Source organism: Gastrolobium bilobum, unplaced genomic scaffold (assembly GCF_033153095.1).
Source record: "Gastrolobium bilobum isolate Gb01-03AN ecotype WA unplaced genomic scaffold, APGP_CSIRO_Gbil_v1 utg4158, whole genome shotgun sequence".
NCBI classification, from domain to species: Eukaryota; Viridiplantae; Streptophyta; class Magnoliopsida; order Fabales; family Fabaceae; genus Gastrolobium; species Gastrolobium bilobum.
Window position 1 is genome coordinate 203,408 of NW_026896504.1, and position 14,958 is coordinate 218,365.

Sequence of the window (14,958 nt, forward strand, 5' to 3'; positions counted from 1 at the left end):
TCAAGTTCAGCTAGCAAAATTGTGTATGGTAAAAACAACTAGTCTACCAAACAGACATGGCGAAATTGGGCCAGTTATATAATTTGGCTTTTTTGTTTTCTCAAGTACAATTCGGCTTTTTACAAACGGATGGATTGGTTGGGAAGTCTCCAACCTGATTAAGGAACTTTGGCAACTGCAGGTACACTCAAAATAACAAGAAATTATATCAAATATAAAAAAGAAATTATTCTGATGTTTTTTTTTGGTAGAATTAACTAGTCAATTAATATATTTTCTAAAAACGGATGTCATGATTAAGAAAGCATTTAATATTGTTGGGATATTCAAGTGTGATGAGTCTCACATTGATTGGTAATGGACTAAGTGAAGAGTATATAAGTGGAAGGACCCATGAACCCAATGCCTTAAGGTTTTGGGTTGAGATGTGGTGTCGGACCCATTTGGTGTACTTGGAGTAGCGTAGCTCATTGGTGGTGGTCCCCCGCCACGGGCTTCCCTCTGGACCCGTCTGACAGTGGTATCAGAGCAGGGTTGAGCTCGAGCTAGCCTGGTGATTGGCTAGGAGGCGGGTCGAGTACTTTGCGCTTGGGGTGCTCGGTTGAGGGAGAGCATACCAATGTTGGATTTCACACTTGAGGGGGAGTTGTTGGGATATTCAAGTGTGATGAGTCTCACATTGTTTGGTAATGGGCTAAGTGAAGAGTATATAAGTGGAAGAGACCCATTCAGGGTTGAGACATGCTGTTGGATCCACTTGCTACGGTTGGTGTAGCCTTAGCTCATTGGTGGTGGCCCCCGCCACGGGCTTCCCCCTGGACCCGCCTGACAGTGGTATTAGAGTCAAGTTGGGCTCGAGCTAGCCTGGTGATTGGCTAGGAGGCGGGTCGAGTACTTTGCTTTGGGTACTCGGTTGAGGGAGAGCATACCAATGGTGGGTTTCACACTTGAGGGGGGGATTGTTGGGATATTCAAGTGTGATGAGTCCCACATTGGTTGGTAATGGGCTAAGTGAAGAATATATAAGTGAAAGGACTCATAAACCCAATGCTTTAAGGTTTTGGGTTGAGACATGGTGTCGGATTCACTTGCTATGATTGGTGTACTAGAGTTCCATTCCCGTTCTCAACCTATGACCCATATAAGCTTGAAGTAACTCATGGAACTTCTTCGCAGTGGCTCCGTTCCATGCCTCATTTCATGGGGAACCTCAAAGTGGCTCTATTTCTCATTATATTCCATCCATATACTAATTCCATTCATTGAATATCCCTATCTTGGATGTCATTGAGATAAGAGATGTCGTTTCTAGTCTATCTCTTTCTATTTATATATATATTCTATATAGAATATATATCGAATATGGAAAGTTGAAAAATCATAATATAATAATCAAAAAATTGCAATAGAAAAGAAAAAGAGAGGTTTGCAATGATTTTTCAATCTTTTATACGGGATAATCTAGTATCCTTATGCATGAAGATAATGAATTCGGTCGTTGTGATCGGACTCCCATTGGTGGTGGTCTCCCGCCACAGGCTTTCCCCTGGACCCACCTGACAAATATGTGTTTTATTTTTTGTTTTATTTTTACGAAGTACTATAATCAATGTGGTTAAAATACAAAAGATTCAACTATAAGCCAATTCAAAAGACTCCCTGTAATTCAAAACTAAAAACTTGATTATTGACATACTATAGATAGTGGTTTTTTGAACATGCAGAAAGGGTTACTTTTATACCATATTGCACAATGTGATAAGTTTAAGGAGCTGACTTATTGAGTCTTAAACAATTAAAAAATTAACCTCTGGTTGGAGGAGGGTTCAATGCATTTTTTTTTTTTTTTTAGTATTGCAAAGGAGCAAAAGCCCAAACGAAAAGATTACAGGGATTGAGGATCCGAGTCCAAGGATTCAATGCATTTTTACCTATATACATGTTCGATTTCTCTCTTTGTATTGGGTTTTTTTGACCCTTTTGCCTCTCATTAATTAATTAATAATTATTTTACCCTTGATTCAAAACTATCTACCAATCTGCTCCTCTTTAATCGATTAACTTGCATTTTTAATCGATTAAATGGTTGTTGGAAGATTTAATAAATCTCCCTACTTAATCGATTAAAAAATTATATTGACTTGTTTTCTTTTGTTACTTGTTGGGAGATTTAATCGATTAAATAGGGAGATTTAATCGATTAAATCTCCCAACAACCATTTTTGCCTATTTTGATCATTTGATCGATTAAAAAATGCAAGTTAATCGATTAAAGAGAGACAGATTGGTAAATAGTTTTGAATCAGGGGCAAAATAGTTATTAATTAATTAATGAGGGGCAAGAGAGTGAAAAAAACCCTTTGTATTGTTCTTTCTTTCTATTTTATTCAATATGTCTGAATAGATATATGCATGGACCTCTCCAAGAACTGAAGATTTTTAACCCTGAACCAAATGGTTTATATTTAATAAGTATGGAATTTTACTTACAAATCCTCATAGAACAAGTTATTACATAGGTTTACCGTTAAACAAAGTTTGTCAACTTCCCCGTTATTGTTATTCTTAAGAACTTTTAAAAAATAATAATACTTTTTTACATTTATGCACCAAAATCTGTCACACTTGCATAAAGTCATGACTCAAACTTTTAGAGAATCCAGCGAAACCACAATTCACACACACACACACCCCTCGTTTTAAAGAAAAAAAGAATTGATTTATTAGCGTTTTAGTATTATCAAAACTTTTACTCATTTCGACCACTTACATTAATATTTTTTAATTATAAATTAGCAGGCAAGCATATCCTCCCTTGTTGAAGGAGCACAGATGAATTCAATTAACAGTTTTGCAACGAATCTAAAGAAACTGGAAGAATTAGTTGAACTACTGTTCATTCAAACATATATTTAACATTTAACTGCAAAATTATTTGATGAAAAAATACTGGAAGAATTATTTGACGTTCACACATAGAACTTAATTAATCAGGGAACAATGAATAGCTTCTCTATGGATTCCTCCATGATTCAACTTGCTTTGAATTTAAAAATTCGAAAATAAACATAAAAATCTAAAAACGTTATGTTCTAAAGCTCGACCGTCAGAATTAATTAATAGTTTAGTACAATCTAAATTATTCTTTTTCTTTTTGACCTTTTTGTTCATATAATTTGAAAATTTATTCTTATCAAATCTCTCTAGAAAATATGATTATTGAGGTTTTATTGGAGTTTGAAATTCATGAGAAATTCTTGATGTGACGGTGTTACCGTATTATAGGTACTGTATTCAAAGTTAACATGTACAAATTGATACATTCTTTACATATTGGTACATAATTAATTCCCAACGAGTCTATGTACAGAAATACACATGTTTAATATTTTTTTAATTGATACATGTACAGAAATACACATGTATCCCAAAAAAAAAAAAAAAAATCGTTAGTTCTAGGACATTTGTTTCAGCTATACTGTTTGTTGATTTCTCTTGAATGTTAGGAAGAAAAACAGATTGCAACGGCCTTTATATTTTCACACAAAAATTGGTTCGTTAAATCAAATAATCAATCACGGACATTTCTTTCAACTATATTGATTGGTACCATTGACCAATGTTTAAGAAGAAAAATAAATGTTAGGTAATTGATTAATTATAATAATAAACTTATGATTAATTTCGATGGCATTTTCCTCCTAAATATTTCTTCATAATGCACAAACAATCTTACATAGGGGAGGTTGATTCATACAAAAATTGGTTAATTTTTGTTATGTCTATTATTTATCTATATAATTATTAATTTGCTCTTAATTGGTCAAAGAAGAGGATCCACGAAAAGGAAAGATAGAAATAAATGATAAACAATTCTCATCATCGTGGACTCACCTACCAATACGAGTCAAGTGGCTCACTTGTAAAAGGACATGTTGGATAGTAGGGCCTTTGCCATGTCTCATTGATGTTTATGATAAGAAGTGTCCAAAGATGTTAGGAAAACAAAGAAAAAAAACGACAAACTTGCCAAGTTCGCATTCACAATTCAGCTAGTTTCAGTCTTCTTCTTTTTTCCCCCTTGAAATCTGATCCACCATCGATCTTTTTTATTTATATTTATGCATATGCAATATCGTTTTACACCAATTAACAACGACATCTAGCTAGCATTAAAAAAAAACACAGATTAATATATGTCACTCACATCGAAGAGTGACATATATTATCTTTAAATTCAAGAGAAATCATTTTCCCTTCATCCGCGATCTTGATCTTCCCTTCATCCTCTTTCTGGATCTGTGTTTCTCTCTTTGATCGAATATCGTTTGGTATTTATTTGTGATTTTTGGCTTCTTGGAGCTTTTCTTTAACCATTTTCTGTGCAGTATGGCCTCTTCTCAAAGGAGTTCTTTTTCAAAATTTTATGATGGTACCTCCTCTAGACCTAAGAGAGATGATCGATGGTGTTCTTATTGTAAAAGAACAGGTCATATCAAGGATTTATGCTTTAGCCTTTATGGAAAGCAAACTGTCTTAGAAAAGATGGCAAGGATGCGTGGTCAAGCGCATTTTACTTCTTCTGAAATAACCCCTGCACCTAATGAGACCCAATCTGCATTTCGTCCAGATGAGTTGGAACGACTCCGAACTATTCTTGATTATCTGAGTAAGCCATCTGATACTAGTGCTTTGGCTATGACTGGTATGAGCTCCAAAACTCATTCTTTCATTTCTTCATGTAATGATTTTAAACATTCTTAGGTTGTTGATTCTGGTGCTACTGATCATATGGCTTGTTGTGTATTTCTTATCATCCTACCATTGGAACTCATACAATATCCATAGCTGATGGCTCACATACATCAGTTGCGGGTTCTGGTGACATAAACTTACATCAGTCCTTACATCTTAAGGATGTTCTTCATATTCCTAAACTCTGCACGAATCTTCTTTCTATTCACAAAATTACAGAAGATTTGAATTGTACTGTAACCTTCTTCCCTACCCATTGTGTTTTTCAGGATCTCGCCACGGGAAAGACGATTGGTAGTGCTAAAGAGCAAGGTGGGTTGTATTATCTGGTGTCACAATCTCCCGCAAATAAAGTAACAGATCACACCTTCATGTCTCATGGTCAATCAACTGCTGATTCTTTAAGTTGGCTGCATCTTAAGCGTTTGGGTCATTCTCTATTTAGTTTACTCAAATCTTTATTTCCGTCATTATTTTTGTCTAAGTCTATTGAGTCTTTTCATTGTGATGTTTGTGAATTTGCTAAGCATCATCGTGTGTATTTTCCTTCTAGTATTACTAAGAGTGTTGAACCTTTTGATCTTATTCATTCTGATGTTTGGGGTCCTTCTAAGGTCCCTCATTCTTCTGAAAATAAATAGTTTGTTTCTTTTATTGATGATTGCACTCGTGTAACTTGGGTTTACTTAATGCGTGAAAAGTCTGAGGTACCACAACTGTTCTTTCAATTTTATAAAATGATTGAGACTCAATTTTGTAAAAAAATCAAAAGACTAAGGACAGATAATGGTACTGAATATGTCAATCACTCTTTTTCCCAATTTATACAAAATCAAGGTATGATTCATGAACTTACTTGTGTAGACACCCTTCAACAAAATGGGGTTACTGAAAGGAAAAATCGTCACCTTCTTGAAGTTGCTCGTGCCTTACTGTTTCAAACACATGTACCCAAATGCTATTCGAGAGATGCCATTCTTACTGCAGCGTTCTTGATCAATCGTCTACCCACTCGGGTTCTCGATCATGTAAGTCCTATTCACTCCATGACTTCTTTTTTTCCTTCTGTTCCAACTTTGCAAAGTCTTCCTCCTCGAGTGTTTGGGTGTGTTGTCTTTGTTCATATTCATAAACAGCATCGCAGTAAGTTGGATCCTAGGGCTCTTAAATGTGTCTTCCTTGGATATGCTCCTGATAAGAAGGGCTACAAGTGCTATCACCCTGGAAGTCGGAAATTTTTTGTTTCTATGGATGTTACATTTCAGGAATCTGAGTCCTTTTTCCAAGGTCCTCATCTTCAGGGGGAGAATAATTCACCAGAAGACTCATCACCTTCCTTCTTTGAATCTTCAGTGTCTACTCCTTCACCTGTGTCAGTGTCTCTTCCTCTTGTTCCTGTTCCTAATGTGTCTATGTCTGATCCTCCTGTGACTGATCTCCTATGACTGATACATCAAGTACACCAGAGATACGAAAGATTGTAACACCTGAATCGTCTGAGCAACCCACATTGTCTCAACAGCAACCTCAATCGTCTGAACCACTGGTAACTCCTGAATCTCATATTTTTGATCATGATGTTAATACTTCTGATGACTTACCCATTACTACTGCTTCTGATGATTTACCCATTGCTTTAAGAAAAGGAAAAAGATCTTGTTCCAAGAAAACTTGTTCTTCCTGTCCCTCTTGTACTCAATACCCTATCTCCCATTTTGTTTCCTCTGCTAATCTTTCTGTGCAGCACAAAAGCTTTGTTTCAGCACTAGACTCTATTGCAATCCCAAAATCAGTACCTGAAGCTTTGAAAGATGGGAATTGGGCTCAAGCCATGCAAGAGGAGATGAATGCGTTGGAGGAAAATAAAACATGGAAGGTTATTGATAGACCCAACGGAAAGAAAGCAGTAGGGTGCAGATGGGTTTATGCCCTGAAATATAATTCTGATGGCACTCTTGAGAGATACAAGGCTCGATTAGTGGCCAAAGGTTACACTCAAACCTATGGCATTGATTATGAAGAAACCTTTGCTCCAGTTGCAAAGATGAATACAGTGAGAATCTTGTTGTCCCTTGTTGCCCATTACAATTGGGATATAAATCAATTTGATGTGAAAAATGCTTTCCTCAATGGTGAGTTAGAAGAAGAAGTCTACATGGAAATCCCGCCGGGTTTTGATTCTGTGAAGGGGGAAAATAAAGTCTGTAGATTAAAAAAGGCCTTGTATGGATTGAAGCAGTCACCTCGTGCTTGGTTTGGAAGGTTTACTAAGGTTATGATGACCTTAGGATACAGACAGAGTTAATGAGATCACACTCTTTTCTTCAAGCACTCCCAAAATGGGAAGCTTACTGTGCTCCTTGTATATGTTGATGATATTATTATCACATGTGATGATTTTGTGGAGAGACAGATTCTGCAAACACGACTTGCCTCTGAGTTTGAAATCAAAGACCTTGGGAAACTCAGATATTTCCTAGGGATAAAAGTAGCCCATTCAAGCAAAGGGATTTTTATCAGCCAGAGGAAATATGTTTTGGATCTTCTCAAAGAAGCAGGAAAGCTCGGGTGTAAACCCTCTAATACTCCTATTGAGCAGAATCACAAGATGGGCTATGAAGAAGAGAGTCCTCCAGTTGATAAAGGACAATATCAACGACTAGTTGGGAAATTGATATATATGGCCCATACTAGACCAGACCTAGCTTATGCTGTTAGTGTTGTCAGTCAGTTTATGCACGATCCAAAGGAAAAACACATGCAGGCAGTAGAGAGAATTCTTCAGTATCTTAAAGGTACTCCTGGTAAAGGATTGTTATTCCGACATGATGGCAATCTATCTTTAGAAGTCTACACAGATGCTGATTATGCTGGATCTGTGACTGACCGTCGTTCTACCACTGGTTATTGCATGTTTCTTTGCGGTAACTTGGTGACATGGAGAAGTAAGAAACAAGATGTGGTTGCCAGATCAAGTGCATAAGCTGAATTTCGAGCTATGGCTCAAGGCATTTGTGAGTTACTGTGGCTGAAAATTGTACTTGATGATCTCAAAATAAAATGTGAGGAACCTATGAAGCTGCTATGTGATAATAAATCCATTATTTGTATAGCTAATAATCCAGTTCAACATGATTGGACTAAACATATTGAGGTCGACCGCCATTTCATCAAAGAGAAACTTGATAGCGGGTTGATTACCACTCCATACATTTCCACTGGGCGTCAATTAGCTGATCTATTAACAAAGGGGCTTCCTTCAGACAGATTTCAAGAACTTACTAGCAAGCTGAGAATGATAAATATCTATTCCTCAGCTTGAGGGGGAGTGTAGTAAATAATAATTATTTAGTTATTAGTTATTATTTATTCATTTATTTATTGTATTGGGCCAAGCCCATTAGGTCAAGTATTCTCTATAAATAGAGAACCCTTTGTACAGATTATTTACAATTCAATAATATTTCAAATACACTTTTCTTTCAAGTCCTCCTAATATAGTATCAGAGCATTTTTATCCTCCATGAATGGAGATTCCGCTGCAATCACTATTTTTTCTTTCTTTTTCTTTGTTTCCTTTCTTCTGGATCTGATCCAGATCTATGAACTTTTTTTTTTTATCATCAAATTTTTTTCTTCTTCTTCCAGATCGAATCATTATCCGTGTTCTCCTTCCTCTCCTTCACTCTTTTTTAGGAGTTTATGTCTATCACCGGTGCATCTCGTCCCACAGTCTTGGCCCTTCTTCTCCGGTGCTTTACCGCCGCCGATTTTCGCGGTTGTTCTCCGCCTTTGATGGTGGTTGTTCAGTCTCCTTACAATGTTTTCCAGATCTGCGAGTCACCTTCTTTCTTCGCAATTTGTGTCTAATATTTTCCAGATCTCTTTTCTTTCTTCATCTATTTTTGGTTCCGTTATTTTCTCCTCATCATGTGTCAGATCCAGCAGCGTCTCCTTGTTGTTGCCATCGTCCCTGTTCTCAAATCTTAGATATGTTTCGTTATTATTATTTTTTTTGCTGCCATCGTTCCTCCAGTAGCGTCTCCTTCTTTTCCGGTCTCCTTCTTTTCCGGTCATCGTCTCCGACCGTGTCTGATTCTCCGGCCGCATCGTCCATTCCTCCGGCTGTTTCCGTTCCAGATCTGTGTTGCTTTCAGATCTGCATTTTTTTTCTTCTCCGGTAATTTCTGTTTCAGATTTGGCATTTTTTTTCTTCTTCTTTCATATCTACATTTTTTTTAGATTGTTCCAGAGTTGTTTTGTTCACATTTCGGATCGTTTCAGACATCATCCATCTCATTTTTTTTCTTTTCATCTCTATATTTTTTTTTCTTGTTTGGTGTGTTACTGCTAGCACCATATCTCACTATTTTTTTCTTCTCTGGTCTTTGATCTGCATTTTTTTTTCTTTCTCTTGTTAGTCGTCTTCCACCTTTGTTAATCTGGGTTGCTGATATATTTTTAGATCTGTCTACTTGTCTCTTTCACTTCTCATTTTGCAAGTTTGTGAAGATTTATGGAGCTCATGGATTTTATTGCAATATATCATTGTAGTTTTTGATGGATTTTTCATTATGTAATTTTTTATTTTTCTGTACTGTGTTGGGTTGTATTTGGTTTTGCCATTGTTTTGGCTTTATTTTGGCTTCTTATTCAGGGGGAGCATTGATCATGTTGCTGAATTTCATTTCAGAACAGTTGATTTTGTCGATGTCCATCCCGGCAGTTCATATTAGGTTGCTGATGTCCATCCCAGCCCTTCCTTTCTTTGTTGATGTCCATTGCAGCACATTATAGTTGATGTCCATTCCAGCACTGTTTCTTTACTGGCTGATGCTCATGTTATTTGGTTATTATGTTTTCTTGATTTTTCTTGTTCAAGATGGAAGTTCTCTTTGTTCACTCTCCATCTTGAGGGGGAGTATTAGATATTAGGTATAAGGGTACTTTAGTATTTTAATGATATTCTAGATCTCTCTTTTCTGTTATCTTCTTCTATATAAGAGCTCACTCATTGTACAAATCAATTACCACAAATCAATGAAATCAATATTTTCTATTTTCTCTCTTTTACCTCCTAATACATGTAATATTATTGTGGTTTGGAATGCAATGAATTATCATGGATATTTTATATCCCTTTGTGTTGGTGTTGTGACCCCTTTTGCCCAATAATGTGATTCCTAACAGCTGTAGTTGCGGAATTTCCTTTTTTCTATTGACTGCTTATGAGGCTTATAAACATAATAATATATATATATATATATATATATATATATATATATATATATATATATATATATATATATGGAGGCTAGGAGAAAACATAGGTCTTCTTGGAAGAAAACCCTAGTCTTTACTTGAGTTTCTCTTACACACTTAAGAAAAAAAAGGCTATTGCAAGAGTACATGTCCACCGAGAACAAACGAGAACAATAATTCTCATTTCAAGAGATAGCAATTACTTTAGAGGTTTTGCTTATATAATTGCTCAATCAATTATGTATTTTACTTAAGTTACAAAGTTGAAAGTTCCTTATGATTCATGTTATGCATTAAAAACTTGTAAGCCAATTTGCTATAACCAATTAAGATAATTGTAGGAGCAATTATATTTAAGATTTAATTGTAATGCATTGTTAGATAAAGCTTCGTTAAACTATCATTATTTTCAAATCCATAAAGAAATTTGTCTTTCACAATTATTACAAAAAAAGTTCAATTTTTAATATGTCATCAATAATTTGATAATAATAATAATAATAAAACTAAACTGACGGTGCATCAGCATCAACTTTAAATCATGTTGTTAACAATATTAGTGGAATATATATTAATTTATTACAACCTAGAAAGACGAGATAAGACTTGTTACCAATCACAATAATTTGAGATTTTTTTTCTTTCATCATAGGATTTCCACAGTCATTTACACTGAAAATAACTCCTCATACTCTATAGTAATTAAGAGTTCCTCTCAGTAATTATCTTATCCAAGATTTACTATATTTTAGGTTTCATATAATATTTTATCTACCTAACCACATGAACGATGATAAAGGGAGATTCAAATATTATGTTCTTGTTTCTCGTTATCTTCCTTTTCTAAATTAAATGCTAACAATTTAGCCAAAAAACAATTGTTTCCCCTATTAATTGGCAATATATAACGCAATAACTTCTCTCTAGGATTTTTTAATTATTTATATTTGATCAAAGAGACAGGGATGGAGGCAGAAAATAGAGAGAAAATATTTGAATCCGTTCAAGGATTGAAAGAATATTTGTAAAATCAACCCTAAAACATTATTGTAAAGCATTAGAGATGACTTGTACGTAGTCACTTCTTTACTTTCTGTGCTTGTGTAAATGCGTACTTGCATCTCCCTTTGTGTTGAAAATATAGCAAGAAAAGGATGTGAGACCGAAGTTGTACCTTGAAGTTGAGTGTGTGTTGAATATGCGATATATTCATGTAAAGGCCGAGTCAAGAAATATCAATTTGTAAAAGTTATTTTCTTACCAACTTCCATTCAATTCAGCCATTTGAATCATTCTTAACACAGCTCCAATTAATGTGCAGTTTTGGTACAAATAGAGAATGACTTGTGGGAGGAGATTCACCTCCATTAAGTGTATTACATCATTCAATAACTAGTTGTTACATGCAAGAGATGGTTCAAGTCTATTATATTTTATTAAAATTAAACATTCATTTAATTGCTTCCAAAATATATTTAAATGGCAATTATTATATATGATATAAATGTTTGATTGATACCAAATTTAATATGTACGGTCATCAAAAAAGTATTACATTATTGAATGGTTATTATATTGATGAAACTTAGGGGGCGTTTGGTTCAGGAAATTTTTTTGGAATAGTAGGGAAATGAGATAGATAGAGAAATGATTGGAAAGATAGATAAAGTGAGATAGGTAGAAAAATGTAAAAAAAAAGTTGTTTGGTGGGGAAAAACTTTACTGGAAAAATTAGGTAACTTTATGAAATCAACAGTGCATTAAAAGCCAGATAATCGGTTTTCCGAAAAATCCCACCTTCAAATTGGGTTTCTAAACAGTGCGGATATCTATGTTTCTCATAAATCCAGACAAACTGGATAGATGGGTTTTTGGTGAAAAACGTTGAAACAAACATGGTGTTTCTAAAAGCCATACTTGAGAAAGATAGATATCCGCTGAAAAGCTCCCAACCAAACACCACCTTAACGTTTACAATAAGTTTTGTCAGCTCATATAAGTTATCTAAAACTTACATCAAGTGTAAGTGGATATCCTACCATAAATTATATCTTTTTATAGATATAGTTGTTTAGCAAAACAAAATAGGAAAAAAAAAAAAAAACTTTAGCGAAAATGATTGTTTGAAATTCTTTTTTTTCTTTCCGGGTTTTCCCTTTGACAAGTAACATTTAATAGCTTGTTTGTTTAGTTTTTACTAATTTGAAGTCCTATTTAAGTTCACAAGTAATTTTCCTTCGATAAACATTTTATCAAACCGAGAGGATCAAGTTGGAAGCCCAATAACAATTTGTCAGGATGATTTTTTTACACTGTATAATTTTGTTGCGACGACATTTTTACGTTGAGAGAAAGTTTGAATATTCATATTATATTAATATATAAATATTTGTAAATATTCTATAAATATAAATACTATTTATATAAAGAGAACAACATCACCCACAAAGAATGCCTTAACTAGTGAATAAGCTTATGTTCAATGTTAAGGTGTTTCAATGTAAGAAAATACTTATAATTAGGGACTATCCTGAATGAAAATTACTTTCAGACTCAATGGATACACAAAAACTGTAAGACAAAATAGAGAAAAAAGATATTTCTAGAAGCCGAATACCTTCTATATTACATATTTAATTCACTAAACACCCAAATAATTTGATGTAAACTGTTATTTTTATTCATTTCAGATAATAAGACTATTAAATTCTTTAATGCTTCTATAATTATATTGTGAAGTACTTTCATTTTATTTTATATAATCACATAAATTTAATAGAGATTTAATTTTAGTTTCCAATTTTGGTAAAATTTCATACTTCTTTACGTAATCATGCATTGTGACTTCAATAAAATTGTTCGGTCGAAATTAATGTTTTAGTAATGTAGCGATACATAAATTTTCTGTAGTATTTTTACAAATGTTATCATGAAAATAAATTCTTTTATTAATTCGTAATTAATATTACATAAAAATAATTTAATTTTTAAATTATTTTTGTTTTAATTATTTTATATATAAAACACCAAGGTAACTTCAAATTTTTCGGCTGTGATGGCGTTTCGGTTCCAGAATTTTATTGTCACGTTGACGTACTCATTGCTTTTACACCGGTAAATAATCGATAAATAAGATAATTGATAGCAACCTAGCTTATTCATAAAATAATACACGCCATTTATCAATTATTTATATTCTATTTATCAATTGACGAAAAAAGGGATCACATCATTTTCCTTTCATTTTCGCGTTTCTTGTGTGTCAAACTTTTGATTCGTGGGCATAAAATAGAAAATTTGAAATAGAAAATTCAAAGCATGGAATAGAGAAGAAGTGTCATGCAGAGATTGCCACAGAAAATAATTGTTTATTTATTATAAAATTGACTTCACAAGCATGTTGAAGACCACCATGCAAGCATAACAGGAAGGAGTGCATGAAACATATCAGAACAGTGCCTTTCAACTTTAAAAATACAAAATACATCTAATTGTACGGTGCTTCTTCCATCCACATATCCATCTCCTTCTTTATTTGCACATGTTCTTCAGATCCTAATAAATATATACACACACATGCGTATATTGTTAGTTTGTCATAACATGTCAATAATTGGTACTTTGATCTAGTAATGAGGAAGTAATTTTACATTACATGTATTAAGGCATTCTAAAATGCAATAAGCATTAGTAATATAATTTTACCTTGAATTTATATATATATATATATATATATATATATATATTCACGTATCTTTTTCCTAAAGGAAATTAAAGAAAGAAAAAGAGAACGTGAGTTTCTCTCTCTCTTTTTTCATAAAAATTAAATGAAAAAAAACCTTGAAAATATGATTTTATACTCTATTTGGGAAAATAAAATAAATAAATAAATTTTAATGTTCCATTATTATAACATGAAAATTTGTTATAATTAATAATATGGATGATATAGATTTTATGAAGAAGCTTACCTTAGAGTGCTATGCTAAATTACCATCTAGTAGTAATGGGGAGGTGGAGGTGATGCATAGACATAGTGTTGTGGAGGAGGAGGAGAGTTGTATTTGTAAACTGGTGGTGGTGGTGATGGGTATTTATATGGCGGTGGTGGAGGAGATGGGTACTTGTAGGGAGGAGGAGGAGGAGGTGACTTGTACTTGTAAACTGGTGGTGGAGGTGAAGGGTATTTGTATGGTGGTGGTGGTGGAGATGGGTACTTATATGGTGGAGGTGGAGGAGATGGATACTTGTATGGAGGAGGAGGAGGTGGTGATTTGTACTTGTAAACTGGTGGCGGAGGTGAAGGATACTTGTATGGTGGTGGTGGAGGAGATGGGTACTTATAGGGTGGGGGTGGGGACTTGTACTTGTAGACTGGTGGTGGAGGAGATGGGTACTTGTAGGGCTTCATGGGAGGTGGTGGTGGTGAAGAGTAATGGTAAGGAGGAGGTGGAGAGTGCACTGGTGGTGGTGGAGAATGATAGTAGTAAGGCTTTGGTGGTGGTGGTGGAGATGAATAGATGTAGTTGTCTGCTGATATTTGAGATGGCAAGGTGAGGGAGACTGTTGCCAATACAATAGTGAGAGTAGAAAAGGCCATTAGAGACCCCATTTTTCACTCCACTTCAAGATGGGTTTTGGTTCTGCTGTTAAGAAAGGTGGTGTCCCCTTTATATAGTTTTTTTATTTACCAATTTAACACCAATACTTCATCTTTATAGGTGAACTTTGATTTGATCTTTTCAAATTTACCTCATCAAAAAATCTCAAATTAATTTTTAGATATAATATGTGTTATAGATATAATAAAATTATTTTTTAAAATATTTTGGAAGAGTTTGTTTATAATACGGTATCAGACTCTTTATAATTAATCAAGTGATTTAGATTTTATTTTTTATTTTTTTTCTAAAAAAATTATAATTTTTTTTTTGCAAACGA

General features: G+C 34.1%; 1 protein-coding gene across 1 annotated transcript; it reads right to left on the minus strand.

The window, feature by feature from the left end:
• Positions 1-13,434: 13,434 nt before the first annotated feature.
• LOC133300088 (extensin-like) lies at positions 13,435-14,629 on the minus strand. The gene is made up of 2 exons (XM_061499585.1): positions 13,989-14,629; positions 13,435-13,572 (listed from the first exon to the last, which is right to left on the minus strand). The coding sequence occupies exon 1, from the start codon at positions 14,627-14,629 to the stop codon at positions 14,015-14,017; it is 615 nt and encodes a 204-aa protein (XP_061355569.1). The 3' UTR covers positions 13,435-13,572; positions 13,989-14,014.
• Between the last annotated feature and the right edge of the window lie 329 nt (positions 14,630-14,958).